The following is a 20152-nucleotide window of genomic DNA, read 5'->3' as shown; positions in this document are numbered from 1 at the left end:
AAAATGTAGAATTATTCAATTAGCAAGTTTGGCTATTATGGAAAGAATCTATTTAAAACTGAAAATTATTAGAAATGAATGTCGTGATTGAGGGGTGACAATTAGAAGAGTAAGTTGACAATTCACAATTTATTACTGTGGTGGATATTGTTGGTGGTCATATTATTGAGGGGAAGAAGAAAGGGTGAAGGGAAGGAGGGAGGGAACAGGCAAGTTGAGTACCTTTAATCTGAAAGTTCAAATTCTAAGAAATAGCAAAATAAGAAACATTCCTGTCCCAAGTATTTCAGAGAAAGAATTTTTGACCTATAATTTCATGTTGAATTTTTTTCCATTGATCACAAAGAAAATATAGACATTTATTTATCATTGGCCCTTATTTCTGATAACAGGAATTTAGAAATTTAAATTGTTACTCACCATAGGTCTCTTTTAGAACATCTTATTTCAGTTGAACTCATCTTTGGATAGCTCCTGTTTCCTGTATGCTCTTTCTTCCTGTTGTTATAGCAAATAACTTTTATTTGTGTATATCCAGCATATATCTAGTGAGTGTCTGCAACGAACACAGTTTTCACCTCAAAAGGAAGAAGAGATAGTTCATTTGGGAACCAAATGTGAATGGCCACAGTGCAGGAACACTAGTTCAGATTGCCTCAACTGATACGTTCCAGTGTGGAAGACTTTATATGGCTTTCATAGTCACAGAACTAAAGAAAGTCAAATAAAGTAGTGGTAATAATGAGGCCATGGTGCCTTGTAGGGGTGAAGGAATAAGTTTGGTTTTTTGTTTTTTGGGGTTTTTGTTGTTGTTGTTGTTTTCCTGATGATTAAAGAATTTAAAGGCAAAAAAAAAAAATTGAAAGTCAAGCAAAAACGAAGTTTATTCAAAGAGGACAATTTCATTATAGTTTAAAAGAGAGCCCTCAGGGAAGGCGAGCTACAATCTCAGCAGCTGCCCAGAGGCAGAGGAGTGGAGAGGAGAATCGCCAGGACCTTTAGTTAAGGCGACACGGAGTGGACAAGCTCTTAGTGGGGACAGAAGCTTTAGGGAAAGAGTAAGGAAGCCCAAGTACCAGAAAAGCATGCTTAGGGGTCTGGCAAGCACTGGGAAAGAAGAAAAATGACATAGTTATACCTTTGAGTCTGCTGCACAGACCCAGCCAAACTTGATGACATGTTATAAGAGGTGCTAGAGGGAAGAGGCTCTGGGAAGCAGAGATTGATTATCTCATTAAAAGGCTGGTTATTCCACTAGTCTGTTTAGTGTGACTTGAAGTAAACCCACCCTTCTGAGGGGTGGACTCGGCCAGGTGGCATAGCTGGATTAACTTGTTCATGTTTTGGGTAGCGTGGAGTTCGGTCTCCACCCAGGCCAGAGATTCCATCTTCTTGACCAGAAGAAACTAGTTTTTTTTAACGTCAGTAGGTATGTTAGAGCAAAGAGAGAAGTGTCTGCTGCAGGTCTCAGATGCTGTCTGATGCGCACAGTATTAGCTTAGGGGTTCATGGAAGCTATTCCAGCTCTTCATACTCATTCAGTCAGCTTTGTAGAATCTTTAGCATGATGTGGCTTTTCTTCCTGGGTACTGCATTTTAGACTGGCTTGCTTATTGTCACAGGTATGTAGCTCGCCCCTTCTTCCCCATCCAGTTCTCCACTAGGTGCCATGTTCCCAATTTTATTTATTTATATCACATCATCATGGGTCACATATTTCAAGATGGTAACATAGTAATCATATTTTACATGAGTATTTATTTCTAGATTAAGGTACATGTGTAGTCTTGTCTCTGTCCTGATTTAATCTTCAAAGAACAGCTTGTCTACATTGTTCCATTCTCCCTTCTCTAATACATTTCTGAAGACTAGGTTTTATTTGATATCTGTATTGCATGTACCAAGTATGTACAATACAGCATATCACAACATGTGACAGCCACCCAGCTTCGTGAAAATTGCTACCATCAAATGCCGGGACACCCTCAAACAGAGTTTTCATTTCTTGAAATTATCCTCTCATTTTGTTTAACTGTTCTTTCCCTCTTCCCTCCTGACTTTTTTTTGCCATTTCTGTCATGGTACTGTTCTTTATTGTCCTTTCTGTGGTGGAAGTTCCATGCCTTCTGTGTTTGCCAAGGAGCTGCCTTCCTCATTGCTCTCTCGAGTTTCCATCACTGAGGTTGCAAATCCTTTCTTACTTGACAGAAAGTTCCCTTTCTTTTCTGTACTCTGTTTCTACCTTCTCCTGGGGTTTGTTTCTGAGCACCATCAGTACTGGAAGCTTTATGTGTGGTTTCACCCAGGTCCTTTCCTTGTACCTGTGTCTGACACTCACTTCTTCACATTCAGTCAGTGTGTGACTGTCTGCTTCCCTCCTGTCCCTTGTCTCTCTTTCATTTCCCATCCTTGTGTCCTGCCCAGCTTGTAGTTGGAGCCTCCCCTAATCTCAGCTGCTCCTTTGTCTTCCTCAGTCACAGGATGGTACAGTCTTGCTGGGTCCCCTACACCCAGATGTTTTGTTTGTTTGTTGTTTTTGTTTTTTCCCACCTACTCAATAAAATGTCTTCTTATAAGGGTAAATTTTGCTAACCTCAGAGGGCTTTTCTTTTATTCTGTCTGGCATGTTTCAGTCAGGTGTTAGCTTAGTACCCTTGGAGATTCAAGAACTTACCGTGGTCTTCAGTATACTGTTGCTTTCCTCTAGTTTACTTCCTTTGAAGCAGTTTGAGGATTTCTTAGAGATTATATGCCATCCTTACATGTATAGATGTTACCTTGCCTTTGTGTACATTCCTTGAGGGCAAGAGTACTATTTATTGTTGGATCATTTTATTTTGTGTGAGTGTACAGGGCATCAGCATTACTTAACAAGATTGAACAAGACATGCCCCATAAAGGGATCCTTTCTAAAGAGTGGGCTCACATAGGAACTAGAATCCTAAGATGCTGTTCTGTGCCTTCCACGTGTACATAAGTCCCCTCTACACAGTCATATGGTTGTCACATGGGATAAATTATTTCCAAGACCTTACAGACAAGTATGACTTGCTGCTAACTGTAGCTCTTAATTAGTTTCGTGGAGTTTTTCTGTTATGTTTCTTTCATGATGTCCTCTTACCTATTTAACTTATGCTGTTTCCATTTTACCACCAGTTTCTAAAGAATTCAGTTACACATTCAGGCCTGTTTCCTATACATCAGGCTCTTGCTGCTATCTATAAACACTTGAAATGAGCTAGTAGATTTATTGTTTCTTTTGTGCTGTAGTTACTGTCATGTGACTCTTTCTTTTCCTTTCGTTGTTGGGGATTGGACTTAGAGTCTCATCTATGCTAGACAAGCATCTCTTCCTGACCCACTTCTCAGCCCAGTGGCTGTCTATTTTTAAGTCATACTTGCAGTCACTTCTCTCTTGAACCCTGGCATTGTACTGTCTGCATTTCCATTCATTTTTATGACAGTGTCCCCTTAGTGTCTAACTCTTTAAATTTGACATTTGTAGGCTTGCCTTGTTTGACCATTTTTAATATGAGATTAAGTCTGTATTTGTCCTTATATTTTAGGCCGATCCTCCCTGTTTCCAATAGACGATAGCTTGTTGGACGATGGTCACAGTGATCAAGTTGGTGTTTTAAACTCACCCACATGTTATTCAGCCCATCAAAATGGAGAGCGAATAGAACGCTTTTCTCGAAAAGTTTTTGTTGGTGGGCTTCCTCCAGATATTGATGAAGGTAAGTTCATCCTGCCTTAAAAACAAAACCCAGTAACAAATAGTTTTTGAGCTGTTGAAATATGGAAATATTTCAACAAGTATTTGAACAAGTACTTTTAAGTTCTAGTGTTTTTTATCATATGCAAATCATCACTGTGAACATTTTTATAAAGGTCTCCATATTCTAGCTCATATCCTAATGTTTAATGCAGAACACACATGACAATATTTGTGTGACTGTAACACATACACATGACACTCCCATGTACACATACACAATGGAATAAATGGAACCAGCTATGAATCTTTATCTACAATGTGTAAAAATCAAAAATTAAATTTCTTTAAATTTATCAATTTACTTAAAGATACAGAAACACAGTACAAAATTTAATAAGGAAATAGAAATAGAAAATAAAACAAGAAATTGGAACTATGCAAATGTTAGTAAATAATAATACAGAAAAGTAACTTAAAGTAAAGATTTAAAAATATTTAAACTATGTTTATAATGCCATGGGAAATCCACCCATTCATTAATAGCCTACAGAGAAGATTTTGCTACATTTGGATAATTTTTCAGTTATGGTTCATATATCTACAAATGTATTCTGCATATTCATTAACTTAACAGCGTGTATCATTGAAATTGAACTTATAATATTTTAATGTCAATGAAATTACCTGGCTTAAGTTAGCATTGGTATGTTTTACTGACATTATAGCTAGTCTTGCTTCAGTAGACCTTATCCTAACATGATCAATAGCTGTTTTAGTTTACTTGATAAAAATGACATGTTTCAGCCCAGTGCTAGTTATGATTGGGTATACTACAAAGCTGTTAGTATTCAGGTGACTACAGAATACTAGAATTCACATTGAATACAGTAGTCTAACCAGTGTGCTGCTTAAAAATGAATTTGACTACAATAGTTAAATTTTATATTGTGTTTTAATAAAGACATTTTCCTTTTACATTAGAGTTAATCTTAAGGTATTTGACACTTTAGACATTAAATCTCCCAAATACTTAGAAGTACAGGGTTTCTTGGAAAGAATCATTAGAACTAATTTGTGATGCACATTCTGTACTTTCCTAAGATGAGATCACTGCCAGCTTCAGAAGATTTGGACCTTTGGTAGTAGATTGGCCCCATAAAGCAGAAAGCAAATCCTATTTTCCACCAAAAGGTAAGAGGCTTTTTTCTAATATTTGCGAGGTTGTATGAGAGCAAAGGAAATAATATCAATTATTTATTTGGGCCTTCTCTTAGAATTGAACGTAAGTACCTTTCGATAAATACTAATGATTTGTGGACTGAGGAGATGGCTTGGCCAGTAAAGGCTCGAGCCACACAGGCCGGAGCTCTACCCTAGATCCCGTATAAAGGGAGAAGGAGAGAACTGGCTCCTGAAAGTTGTTCCCTGACATCCACATATGCACAAATAGCAAAGAAACAAACCTTAAAGTTAGTCTTTGTAGAGACCGTTAGCCAGAGTTGGGTGAGATAGAGTGATTTTAAGAACTACTCCACTTCTACTTGAAGCTGTTTAGGAGTCATAAAATTTGATTTCCTCATAATTTTCTAATAATTTTATAAAATTTCCTCATAATTTTCTAATAATTTTCTAAATTCAAATGAATATGTGTTTGACTATTTCTCTGCCTGAAGCATTATTCAAAAATAACATGGATTCTAACGTATTTTCTGTTCTATGAGATCAAGATGCATATGAAATGATTCATTTACATTTTATAAAAACAAAACCAGGGCCAGGTGTGGTAGCACACACCTTTAATCCCAGCACTTGAGAGGCACAGCCAGGAGGATCTCTGTGAGTTCAAGGCCAGCCTGATCTACAGAGCAAGATCCAGGACAGGCACCAAAACTACACAGAGAAAACCTGTCTCGAAGAAAACAAAAAAATTAAATAGATAAATAAAATAAAACCAGTTAAGTAATTCAGATATTACAAGGTATACACAAGTATTCAGGTAATAGTATGACACAGCATTGGGGAAGTAACTTTTCAGATATTTTTAACTCACTGTCAAGTATTGGTTTTGGTTGTGAGCCTAGCCTTTAACGGCTGAGCCATCTCTCCAGCCCCAAGGTACTGTCTTTAAACTTTCATCTTACTAAAAAGTAAACTGCCAGAGGAAGAAATAGCAAAAATCATGAAACTCGGAGCATAGATAAGGACTTTCCCAGTGCGACTCCAGTTGCTCAGGAAATAGGCCCCTATCCTAATGAAATGAAAAAACTACAGTGAAGGAAACAATGGAGTGAAGAGACAGCCTACAGCTGCAGGATGGGGGGAAATCTTCACAACTATACACGCAGCATGGGATTAATACCTAGACTATACAGAGAACACAAAGTAACAGATCATGACCCAAAGACATCACATGACCCAACCAGAAATGAACTTCCTGAAATAAAATTAAAACTACTTGAGATTCTGAGATTCCATCTCACCCTAGTAAAAAATGACTGCCCTCAAGAAAACAAGCAAATGCTTGTGGGGATATGGAAAGAAGAGAGAGTCCTTATTCACTCACTATTGGTGACAGAGAAATCCAATGCAGAGATTTCTCAAAATATAAAGAACAGAGTTATCATTTGATCCAGTTGTAGCACTGCTTGGCGTGTACCCAGCGGTTTTATATGAACCTCACAGACAGGGTGCACATTCCTGTTTACTGCTGCCCTATTTATAAAAGGTGGGGAGTGGAATCAGTCTGGCTACATCTCCCCTGATGAGTAGATAACAAAAGTGGCAGTCAAGTACACGGTAGACTTTTATTCAACCACAAGGAAAATGAAATTGTCAAAATTTCAGGAAAATGTATGGAAGTAGAAAATATATTGAGATTACTGAGAGAAAGAGAGAAATGCCATCTGTTTCTCTCATGTAGATCTTAATTTCTAATTTTTAGCATCTCTATATTGATGTGGAAATGAGTGTGTTTAGCGGTCAGAGAATAGAAAGGGACCATGAGCCATAGAAAGGGGGAAGAGGCATTAGTGGGGCGAAGTGAAGAGACAGTGGAGCATGACTGATGTGAAGTTGAGGGAGGGGTGCTGGTGGAAGGGTTAGTGGGCCCGGAGCAGACAGACAGCAGTCACCAGCAGTGAGGGCTTGGAGGGAGAGAGCCCAATAGCGCCCATGTATGGATGAATGGCCCCAAGGAAACCTGCTGCTTTAGTCAACTAACTAAAAGTGAGCTTTGAAAAGTGGTGGCACACGCCTTTAATCCCAGCACTCGGGAGGCAGAGCCAGGCGGATCTCTGTGAGTTCAAGGCCAGCCTGGGCTACAGAGAGAGATCCAGGACTGGAATCAAAACCACACAGAGAAACCCTGTCTCAGAAAAAAAATAAATAAATAAAAAAAAATTAAAAAAGGAAAAAAAGGTGAATGTGAGGAGGAAATTTAGTTGCTTGGATCACTTACTTTTAGGATAAGTCCCTGCCATGCTTGTGTTCCTGTATAAATCATGTGATCAAGGATACATTTCCTGGGAAAAAGAGGTTATGTTCCCAACAATGGGAAGAAAGGGCAAAGAAAGACTGATGTTATTCCTCATTCAGAATTACAAATGACAAATTGTCTATAGTGAATAAAGGATGCATTAAAAAACTTTTAGTTTAGTATTATTAAAACAGGTCTAGAAAAATACTCTCCTGTCTGAGAGGATTAGCAAGTCTGGATAAGGTACCTATAAGCTCCCGTCCTCTCCAGCCTGGATTGCTCCAGTCACTGTTGCTGGGGTCTGGCCACAGCAGTCTCTGAAAGCATAGCCAGTTCCTAAACCCTTCTCCCTGCTTCTGTTATTTCTCATCCTCCTCCAAGTCCACAGTGTTGTCTGCTCCAAGACGTGTGTGTGTGTGTGTGTGTGTGTGTGTGTGTGTGTGTGTGTGTGTGTGTCTGTGTGTGTCTGTGTGTGTGTGTGTGTATGTGTGTGTGTGTGTGTGTGTGTGTGTGTGTATCTCAGTTTAAGAGTTAGTTGTCACAGAAACCTTTGGTAATCTACCCGATGAAGTCACCTTCTCTTCTCTTAGGCCATCCCAGCTCCCGACACTGTGTTTGTCTTCTCCATAGCACTCATAGTTGCAACAGGGTGTTCAAAATACATCTTAGTTTATTTCTATAGTCTCTGCAAACATACCCAACTACATAAATACATGTGTTTTGTATTAATAATTCATAGATTGGCAATTACCCAGCCAATGATATAAACAACAGTAATCCTACAATACACAAAAATTACTTTAACTTTCAAAAAAGCTTCATTGAGTTTGGAATCAAATGTAAAGGCTACTGTGTACTCTAGGTAGGTAAAGAGGTTTTGAACAGAATTCCAGGCAGGAATTGAACTATGTCTTCAGGTTCTTAGACAGATTCAGTAAAACACACAGATTTTAGTAAAACACAAGCCAAAAGTGTTGTGAGGCAGTTTGGTTTTTGTTTGTTTGTTGTTTGTTTTTTGCTTCACTGGTTGTTTTTCTTACCTGGTTCCCCAAGAAGAGCAGTGTGTGTCTACCATTATATTATGTCAGGTGACATAAGCTAAGTATACACAATGTGTACGGGTTATATGCTGTTATGTAAGGACTAGAGCATCCTTTGCTGTCTGCGGGGTGTCATGGACCCAGTTCTCCATGGGTACCAAGCAACAGATATAAATTAGAAAGAATTCAGAATGAGTTTTGGTGGAGACAGGTACAGGTTTTCACATGCTCCATTTGCCTGTGTAAAAAGAAGGCACAGTAACCTAGGAAGACAGTTGAAGCATGTACAATGAAACAGTAGTTGTAAAAAGAAGGCACAGTAACCTAGGAAGACAGTTGAAGCATGTACAATGAAACAGTAGTTGTCCTCAATGCTATTGTTGCCATCGTTGTAACTGTAACTTTTGAAGTGTTTATTTTTCTGAAACTGAACAAAGATAATACTGGTAAATCATAGTTTTTGGTGAAATTATCCTTAATTGTAGCCCTTGACCACTGTTGTCCAAACTCAAGGGTTATCCACTTTCTGAGCATTTCCCATGGTTGGGAAAACAGATAAAGTGATATCTGGCGAAACTACGTTGTAATTAGATCAGAGGCTTGAGCTCTCAGACCCTGAGCCTCGCTCTTCTGTGGCAAGCAGCATTTACCTTACATGATGATCATTAGCTTACTTCATTGAATTCTAACAAAAATTATATGGAGTGTGTTTGTACTAATAGTGTAATCTCTAATGGTTTGCATTCTCTAGATTATGGACATAATTTAATTATAATCTTTAATTTGGGTAATGGATGTCTCTTGCCTAGTAGTAACAAATTATTAAAAATTTAAAATATGAAGTTTAAAGTTTTTTTTAATTATATTATTATAAAATATTAATATTAAATATCACAAATTTTAAAATAGTCATTTGGCAGGGTGGTTTTTTTCAAGACAGGGTTCCTCTGTGTGGTTTTGGTGCCTGTCCTGGATCTCGCTCTGTATACCAGGCTGGCCTTGAACTCACAGAGATCTGCCTGGTTCTGCCTCCAGTGCACCACCACCACCCAGCTAAAAATACCCATTTTAAAGTGGTATTTTAGTATCTTGGTCTAGAGTTAGGTTATTATAGGATAATTATAGTTCTTGGAAAATGAGTTTATATCAAAATTAACTCCTTAAAGAAAACTACTCTTCATGTTGTCAAGAATATAATTTTCCTAGCAATTATAAAAGATTTTGGTATATTTTTAACTTGCTTAGTCTTATCTATGGAATTTTCTATTTAGTGAAGATTTGTGTAACAACTTCAGGTATTTTTTATACAAAGGCATCAAATGATGCGCTTTTGTACTACATCAGAGCGCTGTGCTCTTTGAGTTCTGAGCGTAGCTTGACTTCACAGTCAGCTTGCATCATGAATGGGGTATGGGGAGGTTGTGGGGGTACTTGTTTCACTGGACTGGACTGTGATACTGTACAGATTGTCATAGGACCTAAGTGTGTACCCTACCTACTACAGACATGCTTCTTGATGAATGTTGACATTTGATGTTCTCACGGGAGAGTGGGAGGAGGACACAGTTTGCAAAGTCTGACAATGACACAACAAGTTTCTCAGTCTAAACAGTCTCTAGACAGCTTGAAAGAGGTGTTTTCCTGCTCATCCATGTTAAGATGTGGTTGAAAAATTCTAAACAATCCTTAAAAAAGAACATGTTTCGTTCCAACTTCTATAAGGCAACTTGCTGGTATTTGAAAAGTTTTAGGAAACCAGAGTATCCCCCTAGGAACAGTTACCTGGTCATTTCCAATTATTCTCTAGTCCAGACATATGCTCTGGAACTTGTATCACCACATGAGCATTATGGACAACTTTGGCCTCTAGTATAAAGAACAGTGTCACTGGTAGATAGCATTACAGTACCTTGAAGCTGACTTGAGCGTAAACTGTTCAACCACTTGCTCTGGCATCTCAGTCTTTCCTTCTGTAAAGGAATGTTTCATAGATTTGTATAGTCAACCTGATAGTGTAGCTTTCCTGAGACACTCACTCACTCATACGTGTGTGTGTGTGTGTGTGTGTGTGTGTGTGTGTGTGTGTGTGTGTGAGAGAGAGAGAGAGAGAGAGAGAGAGAGAGAGAGAGAGAGGAGAGAGAGGGGATATTGTGAGAGAGAGAGAGAGAGAGAGAGAGAGAGAGAGAGAGAGAGGAGAGAGATGGGATATTGTGCTCCATCCCCTGCGGAAACGGAATGATTCACACCTACTTGGTGGGCTCTATGTCTCTTGGAGCAGTACTTACATTGAGGTAATTAATGCCTCTTAACTTGACGTGCTGCATTGTTTGTATGATTGTAGGTTATGCATTCCTCCTCTTTCAAGAAGAGAGCTCAGTTCAGGCACTCATTGACGCTTGCATTGAAGAAGATGGAAAGCTCTACCTGTGTGTTTCCAGCCCTACTATCAAGGACAAACCTGTAAGTAAACACCAGATGAACTGTGGCCTATAAAGGCAGGTTTGCAAAACAGTATTTTTAAATTACTGTTTTTAAAAAATTAAGACTGCATTAAAAATTTTAAGCAGTAAAAGGAATAAGCCCAGATGTAATTTTTCTCTATAGGTTCAAATCCGTCCTTGGAATTTAAGTGATAGTGATTTCGTCATGGATGGGTCTCAGCCTTTGGATCCCCGAAAAACAATTTTTGTTGGAGGTGTTCCTAGGCCATTAAGGGCTGGTAAGTAGAATCCCTAAGTAAGAAAAATTTGTATTGTCTTCTTGTTTTTGATGTCTAAGGAAGTATGCATTTTTCCACATTTGAGTTATTAACTGAAATTAGTATTCTAATCGAGTGAGTTACAAAGTTCTGTTTCTCAGAAACTAGTAACCAAAAACCTGAAGGCTGTTGAGTAGGATGTAATTATGAATGTGACTATTTATTGCATATGTATGCTGTGCAGTATCATACCATCTCAAGGTGCTGGTGATTGCTGTCTCTGAAAGCAGCCTCCTCAAGTCAGGGAGATAGGAATTAACTTCATACATGTAAGTGCTCAAAGAATGTGATAACTGCTGCAAAGAGAAGATTGGGAAGAGAAGTGTGTGTGTGTGTGTGTGTGTGTGTGTGTGTGTGTGTGTGTATTTAGACATATCCATATATGTGTGAATGTGTGTATGTTCATATTTGGAATATACTATGCTGTGATAACTTAAAAATATTTAAGCTGATAAAAAAAACGGAAGAGAGTTTGGACAATAGGAGCATTGTGAGGAGTGTGTTTCAGACAAAGCAAACAGCATATTTGGAAGTCTTGAGTGCAGAGCAGCAGGGTGTATTTATGAAGGGACTGTATAAAGCATAGAGTGGATAACCTAGGAATGCATAGAGTGATGGGAGAGATACAAAAGGATACTGGAAAAAAATCAACAGAAGTTAGATCATACAAATATAATAGACTAATTGATGTTGATCCTTAGAACAAGAAGAGTTTTTTAGCAAAAGAGACATAATCACATAGACTTTTTGAAAGATCAGCTAAGCTATGATTCATGAAGGAGAAGCTGTGAGTAAATAACAGTAGGCCAGGTACAGGCCTCTTGTGTGGGACTGGTGGTGGTAGTGGAGAAAGAACCAGGTGAACAGATCATTGAATACTTAGGCAGAAAATAGAAAGTTGAATTCCATTTTCAGCTTAAGCTGCTGGGTGGTTGTTGATGGCTTGTAAATAGTGTGAGAAACAGCAAAGGAAGGGCAGGTTAAAGGAGATTGTGGTTGGGGTTAGGAATGTAAGTTCCTGGCCCCATTCAGAAGTCTCAAGTAGAAATTTCAATTAAACCATGTGGCATCTAATATAGTGTTTAAAAAAATAATTATTTCTAGTGTTTTGGAAATACATTGGAGAGGAAGGATTGAAGACAAGCAGATAAGCTTGTTTCCATTAACCAAATGAAAAATGATACTAGCTTTTAAAGCAAACCTGCCTGATGGAAGTGGACAGATTGGGTTCTCGCTGTTCCGAAAAGCAAGTCTATGAGATTATCTGTATAGTTAGTGAAAGTGAAGGGTAAAGGCAGAAATGCTGTTTACACAATTGAGTCAACAAAAACTCATCAGATTATGTTTCATTAAACAGAGAAGAATGTGTTCATGTATGGTCCTTTTTAGCATGCTGTGTGTTGCAGTATCACAAATGGTCTGGTAAAGAGTTGCTTTGTGAGGAATTCAGACATAAATTCAGGAGCTGAAAGGTACACAGGTAGTATTTAAATACATGACATAAACTGGGATCACCAAAACCCAAGTGTAGGCAAAGAACAAAGGTATTCTGACATTGAAAAGTGAGACTGAAAGTCATCAGTGAAGTGAATTAACAGCAGAATAAAATATCGTGCAAGTCATATGGAAAAATATTTCCAGACAAAATAGTAGATTGTCTATGCTAATTATCAGTGCTGCCAGCAGGAAAATGGGGCACTGAACTTACAAGATGGGAAGTTGATTTTGAAAAGATCAATTAGAGTGCAGTCACAGGGTGATAATCTGATCGTTAAGGGTTGTTCAGACAGATATGGGGCCAATCTGGCTATGAAATCTGTTACCCATTGGTCACCAAGGTAATTGAGCTGGTCTGACCTCCCTCACTATACTGTGTTTCCCTTCCAACCTGCATACTCTGTCAAAAAAAAGATTCTCTTGTAGACAAGGACTGAACTGTCCTTAAGGGAGAAAAAGACCCATGCTTGTTGAAATGAGTATGAGAGGAAAGCTGAACTCTGGGAGAGAGGAGCGATTGTCCTGCCATAAAGAAAATGAATGAGATGGATATGCATGTGAAAGAGTTGGATTTTTAAAAAAAGAACATGACACTCTTGTTTCTCTACCAGATTAGACAGTGCATATGGTGGTAATGACTTTACAGTAAGCACGTGGTTTAGGGTTTTTGTTTTATTTTGCTTGTAAGGTTACGAATGGAACTCAGTGGTAGCTTGCCTGCCAGCCTGGGCAAAGCTCTGGCTGCCAGGCTTTCTCTTCACAGCTGCTTTGTGTTAGTGTTCTCCTGACTTGTAATTGTTGATTTACTGTCTTCTCACCTTCAATGTGAATGTCTTTTCTTTTGAAGTGGAACTTGCTATGATCATGGACCGGCTGTATGGTGGCGTGTGTTACGCTGGAATTGATACGGATCCAGAACTCAAATACCCAAAAGGTGCTGGGCGAGTTGCTTTCTCCAATCAGCAGAGCTACATTGCTGCCATCAGTGCTCGATTTGTTCAGCTTCAGCATGGTGATATTGATAAACGTGTAAGTTACATATTGGGAGGTCATCTGTGTCTTACTTAGTACTTATAGGTGCTTTTTACCATAAGGAGTTAATAATGTGGTTCAAACACTTTTATCTTCCTTTGTCTCCTAGCATTATATCCTTGAAATACAAATTTCTTGATGTACTTTAAACTTGAGACATAAGAACCATAAGTATAGATGTGATTTTAAAGCCATGTCAAAAATTTTTATCAGCCAATAAGTCTGAGCTATCTGCCTAGATGTGCAGGCAGTTTATACGAGCTTGTGCCCAAGACAAGAGTGCTTAGGACCAAGCTCGGTGTCTGCCGTTGGCTCTGTAATCTCAGGCAAACAGCCCTCTCTGTGCCGCTTTTCCTGACTTACCACATGGGAAGGAGTTCTAGTTAGTCTCCCTGGTATTTTGAGGACTGAATGAATTTCACATGTGCACAAGCACTTGGAAAAGAAGTTGGTCCAGAGGAAGTGCTAATTAAGAGTGATTTTTCATTTATAAAACCTAAAATTCAGACACAATATATATTTCTGTAAGTCATTTAACCTAAAATTAGAAACATTAGTTCATAAGTAGCATAGATTGGGCCTATATATAGAAATCTGGTGAATGACAGCTTGAAGTTATCCTGTTGAATACTGTGAGCCCTCATTGCTGTCTAAAATAGGAGAACAAGCTACTCATTTACATACCAGTTTCACACACAACTAACTATTCTAAAACAGTGACCCCATCCAGTCAGCCAGAGACAACAGCCTGAGATGTTCATAAGTTACAGGGAAGCAAGGCTGCAGTAGCTGAAAGCAGCTGACACTGATCCACAGTGTGAGCTTTCCCCAGGTCTTACACTCCAACAGTCTGTCATTCTCACATAGATGTGCAAACAGGTAAAAGAGTCTGCTGTTTAGAGCCCACTCAAACCTGGCATCACTGGCTGAATCAGTCCTTCCCAGTGGGGCATTATTTCTTAAGAGCTTATAAAGACGTCTGGACATGCCCTGGTTCAGATTAGCCACAGTTCTGGCTTGTTTGCAGCAGTTACTGCAAGCAAGGTGCAGCTCTGACCTGCAGTAGAGAAAGCTGCTGCAATCTTAGTGGCTGTTGAGTTTCACCAGCTTACAGACGATACTAAAATGAGAGAAATCTAAGAAGAAATCTGTCTTCCATGCTAACCCCTTATGAGTTTTGCTTACAGTTTGAAGGTATTGATGCTAACATACAGGTATTAGAAAAGCGAGAGGAGAATGTCTTAGGTCTTTAGTTTGTTAAAGTGGGTTTTTCCTCTCTTTGGAAAATAGAGTAGAATGGCACTTAGTGACCTCTGAATGAAACATGTTAAAATAAGTGAACTAGTGTTGACCACTTAAGCTCGCAGCCAGTTATGAACATGAAACATGATACACAAATGTAGTCAGCACAGAAGCAAACTGGCTTTCATTTGCCCTCCTCTGGAGGGGAATGGTTTCCCTAAAACACTGCTACTTTCTCCTCCTTGTCTCTAGAATACTATAAACATTTAAAATCATTCCAAATTTTTATTTTTCAAGCAGACTCCAATGAGGTCTTTTCTGTTTCTAGGTGGAGGTAAAGCCATATGTGCTGGATGACCAGATGTGTGATGAATGCCAGGGCGCACGCTGTGGTGGAAAATTTGCCCCCTTTTTTTGTGCCAATGTCACTTGCCTGCAGTATTACTGTGAGTTTTGTTGGGCAAATATCCACTCTCGTGCAGGACGTGAGTTCCATAAGCCATTGGTGAAGGAAGGTGCTGATCGTCCGCGTCAGATCCACTTTCGCTGGAATTAAGTACAGCAAACTGGCCTCCGTCTAACAAGGAAAGAAAGGGTGCATGTGGCTTACTGTGCTGAAGATACTGACCTGCAGAAGAAATAAGTGCATTCTTCTGCTTCTCACCCAGCTCTCAATACATGCATCGTTATCAGCAGCCAAAACACTACAAGCCTCTTGTTTTTCACCAAAACCCTACATCTCAGGCTTACTAATTTTTGTGATATTTTCATGTTAAAATAAAATGTTTTTTTGTATTTTCTCCAAGTTATTTTTATATGTAAAGTTAAAATTAGATATGAGAATGTTTTGCGTAGGGGCAACACAGTCTGCTGCTATATAGTGGGTGAAGCGTGCACTTATTTCTTAACATGGGTTTTTAACTTCAAGATCTGCCCCAGTACTTTACCAAAGGTAGCAAAATAATAGTGAAGATGGAATATGTCTGCTACAAATGCTTATTTTTATTGTTGCTGTTTTCAGTGTGTACATAAACTAAAAATTAGGGTTGATTTTGTTGCTCTCCATTTTGACTTGCAAGAAATAATACCTCAAGATAATCTGATTTATTAGCTATTTTTAAACATTTTTAATCACAAGCTGTATTAGCTTTGCTGCTATATAGGTGTTATGTGTAAATGTCACCTATTAATACGGGATTGAAAACGTTAGAGACACACTGCATTGCGGATGAAATGCAGGCAGCACAATATGGCCGAAACTGCCATAGTTTAGAATGTGAAACAATGCATGTTTACTTAACCTGTGTCCACCATATGCATGCACTAGGACATTAACTAATGAGGTGAGGTATTGCAAATGTTCAAAAAGCTCTCTTGAATCTAGGTAGCATGGACAAATTATAAAATTTGTTTCTTTACAAAAAAGCAAACTTGCATGCATTATTGTGACTTCAAGTTAAAAATGTTGTCCTACATGTGTACAATATGCAAATTAGTTTTAGATTAGAGAGTGCAGCCATTTTGTGATCTGGTCAGTAGTGGAATTCGATTTTATGCAGACTGGATGTAATATTTGTAATCCCTGTGCAATTTTGTGATGTGCGGTTCTAATTCATGTGCAGTGATATAGTATAGATAAAAGATTGAATAAAAGAAAAACAGGAAATTTAAAGAAAGTTGATTTTAGCCCCTTTGATAGTTCATGGTTAAGATATCCTTTAAAAACCAAAGATGGCCAGCACACTGCTAACCAGTCACCGAATGTGAGACCCATGAGAAGCCCATACTTTAAAAGAGGGTTTTATAGAAGAACACAGAACTTTAGTGAAGTCAAAATGGAGATGGGAAAATTTAATAACAGATGGCTAGTTGCATAAAATTTACCTTTAAGACAATGGTGAAATCTGGCTTAAATTTGCTTACATGTTTGACCTATGTATATGGGGTCTTCTGTCTAAACTGGGGTCACTGTTGCATGGAGCATTGTTATTCTTAATGGTTAAGAATTGCTTTTTTTAAACTTTGATGAAGGAATTTCAGTAATGACTTTGCTTGCAGTTTCTTTTTTCTTTTTTCTTTATTGAGGGAGTTGCGTGGAAACATGCACAGTTCTGACCTAGAACATCGTTCGTGGTGGTTTTCCTCTTTAGAGCATCCTAACCGCAGCTAGCCCTGTGTTGATAATGAAGGAGTTACGCTGCAGTGGAAGCAAAGCACCCCACAATGGTAAATGTTTTTGTTTTTGTTTTCGTTTTGTTTTAATGCAGAACTAAGATTTTTGACTCTAAAGAGAGAAAATTACAAGGGTATGGCCTGTGCAGCAAACCCTTGGGACAATCCTTCACATGAGCAAAGTGCTGATCTCAACATTGGTTGTCGATGGTATGCTTTTTTGTACTGTAAAAATACGTGGTTCATGTCTAACTCTGCTGTTTTATTGTGGTTGTGGCTCAAGTTTTTAATGTTTGAAGTTGACGCTGTTTTCAGAGGAGCTCTTTACTAATTTATTTGTCAGTGTCCCTACTTGTTACTCCCCATGACCCTCCAGAGTTTCTGGAGCATTCTTTTCTACCCTCGCCCTGCCAGACCTTGATCCATTTTGACATTTGTTATGCACTATTTTTATATCTCTGTGAGAGATTTTTCCAACAGTCAGCTATTTTATGGCACACTTTTTTTGACTGATGACATCTCCTTTGCTATACCTCAATTTTTGGAATTTAGAAAAAAAATCAGTAGTTTTGCAATGTTAATTATTTAGATATTTAATTTCGCAGATTTTTAAACTTTATTTTCATAATTTCTGCTTAATGTTTAAAATTGAAGAGCCTTTTCATGTATTAAATAATGAACTCTAAAATAAATTGTATGATGAAATAATTGGAGATGCCGAAAATCATTTTCCCTTCTTAAACAGAAATGAAAATTTGAAATGAAGGGAAATGAAAAGGATACCCTTTCCCACCAGGGTGAATGTGACAGAAATGCTGGTTTGTGTCACCTTCGTTTCTGTTAGGACAGAGCTTATTGGTCTAATATTTGGTTCCTCCCTGCCTCCCCCTACCTCTAATTCCTTTCCTTTTCTGTTTGGGGATTAGTTTTCCTTTTATGTACTACATTCTTATTTTCTAACTGTTAAACACTGTATTAGAGTTTTTTTAATTTACAGATCATATTTATTTTACTATTTTTGTAGAAAATTAATTTTGATTGTATTTTTGTATTTTCAAAGCTTCTTCATTTGTGTTCCCTAAATGTTCATATTGCTGCCCAAAAGTATGAATGACTGTGGAGGAAAAAAGTACTTTAAAAATCCACACTTTTTGTTAAGAAGGAGACATTTAGCATTTATATATTTGTGTATGGAAAACACTTGATATTTTATCCCTGTTGCATCTGGCTGCACGAGCCTCTCCTCACAGATGCCGCAAAACTTGAATATAACACACTTTGGAAGGCTGACTAACCTCGATTCTGTGTTGTGATGTGCAATACTGTTTCTAATGTTTGTATAAAGATACAGTGTAAACCTTTTTAATGCAAATTTATTTTTTTCATTGCATATTTTGCAGACTTTATCCACAGTGTCATTTTTTACTGTCAGAAAAGATGCCCCTTTTGTCATTGCAACTATTTTTTAAACCCAGAAATCTTTGTACTGATGTAAATGATTGTAGTTATTTTGGATAGTGTTTTGCTAACAAAAGGAGAGACTTTTTTCATGCATATTTCTATTTTGTTTTTTTGGGTTTTATTTTATTTTAATAGTAGTAAAATACTTGGAATAATTTTTCATATTCTTGTCATTAATATTATTTTGTATTTTTATGTGAAAATATATAATTTTATGACACTAATTGCTAAAGTTTATTTTATGTTGAATTATTTTTGGAGCTGAAATCTTTGTAATATTAAAGCAACTAGTTTCTAATTCCCAGTTTCTGTATAGAATCGCACAAGTGGTTTATGGAGTGTTTGGATTGTAACTATAAATGGTTCTTTGATATGCAAATTAATATTTTCAGTTGATTTTATTTTATATTCCTAATGGGGTGTTAAAGCCGTTTTTTATTTTTTTCTAAATAAAAAGAGAACCCATGCTTTTATGGACACTAGGTAAAACGCCTTCAGCTTAAAATTTTTGTTAAATAATTTAGTTTATTTTATTGTTATCTTCCAGGTGTCTAAATCTCCAGTCTGTCTGTTGTACTGGTAATTTAACTCTGTAATGGAATAGTTTGCTGCCAACTATTTATATTAAGTAATTTTTAAATATTTGTAATATTGTTGACTGACTAATAAACTATTAAGTTATTGGCATAGCTGTGGAACCTTATTCAGCAGTTTACACCTTACACACTATCAGGAGCAGTGAAATTGTAGCTTGCTCAAAAGCATCATCTTAAGAAGCTCAAGCCGCTCCACAGTGTAGTGTACAGGTGGGAGAAGCTCCAGGACTACCAATGCAGAACTCCTCAGTATTTAATTCTGGAAGGGCCTTTGTGCACCTTCCTGCGCCTAGCGCTGACACACCTTTGAAGTCTCTCACGGTGCCCCTGAAGAGTCACTTTATCTGACTTGAAGCCATTACTCAAGGCTGGCTAGATGGTGCAAAGGTGAAGAATACGGATGTTATTCCAGAGGACTCGTTTGGCCCAACACCATGTTGAGCAGCTAACAAACTGCCTGTAATTCCAGATCCACAGGAGCTAGGGCACTAGCATGCCCATGTACTTACAACCAGACATACAAATAAATCCTTAAAAATGAAATCAATCACACTGTTAAGCAGGTTGAATGGTGCTGCTTTACATTCACTGTGCATGCACCCACTTGTAATTTTCTCCTCGTTCTCTATGCATCCTGTTGGTTCTTCAGTGTACTAGGCAGAGGAGGAACAAGGAAAAGATGTGTAGCCTGAGCAACCTGTGGCCTGGGTACCTTATCCTAAAGTTGAAGTTCCATCATAAAGCCAACATGTGCTTCTGGGAGGGGAGAAAGAAAGAATTCATTGCTTTTGTTAGAAAGTGTGGGCAGTAGTTGATCATAGTTTTGTCTGCGAGCATACAGGCTCCCAGAGAGAAAAATAGGTATTTCAAAATGAAATTTTATATTTTCATGGCATCTATAGCCTGCCCCTCCCCAGGACTCAGGGGGTATCATGGAAGAGGGGCAGCAAGACTGTAAGGGGCTAGAGAGGTAACTCAGGAATTTAGAGCACTTGCTGTGCTTCTGGAGAACCCAAGTTTGGATCCGAGTACTCATGTTGGGAAGCTCACAACTGCCTGTCTTTAACTATAGTTCTAGAGGATCCTATGCTCTCTTGCCTCTGTACGTACCTGAACACAGTAGAATACACACACACACACACACACACACATGAATAAAAA

At 38.1% G+C, this 20152-nt stretch overlaps 1 protein-coding gene across 8 annotated transcripts in view; it reads left to right on the top strand.

Annotated features, from left to right (window-relative positions):
* Cpeb2 (cytoplasmic polyadenylation element binding protein 2) overlaps positions 1-19084 on the top strand; it is a 57858-nt gene extending 38774 nt beyond the window's left edge. For 7 of the 8 annotated variants that reach the window (XM_036201699.1, XM_036201694.1, XM_036201698.1 and 4 more), the window contains 6 exons: positions 3567-3737; positions 4820-4909; positions 10575-10693; positions 10838-10952; positions 13336-13517; positions 15091-19084. In XM_036201699.1, coding sequence (XP_036057592.1) covers positions 3567-3737; positions 4820-4909; positions 10575-10693; positions 10838-10952; positions 13336-13517; positions 15091-15318 — 905 coding nt within the window. In that variant the 3' untranslated portion in view covers positions 15319-19084. The remainder of the gene's footprint in view (positions 1-3566; positions 3738-4819; positions 4910-10574; positions 10694-10837; positions 10953-13335; positions 13518-15090) is intronic. The other variant, XM_036201693.1, reaches the window with a different exon arrangement.
* Positions 19085-20152: the final 1068 nt, after the last annotated feature.

Source organism: Onychomys torridus, chromosome 10 (assembly GCF_903995425.1).
Source record: "Onychomys torridus chromosome 10, mOncTor1.1, whole genome shotgun sequence".
Lineage (NCBI taxonomy): Eukaryota > Metazoa > Chordata > Mammalia > Rodentia > Cricetidae > Onychomys > Onychomys torridus.
The sequence above is the reverse complement of the archived record's forward strand: the minus strand, read 5'-3'. Positions and strand labels throughout refer to the sequence as shown.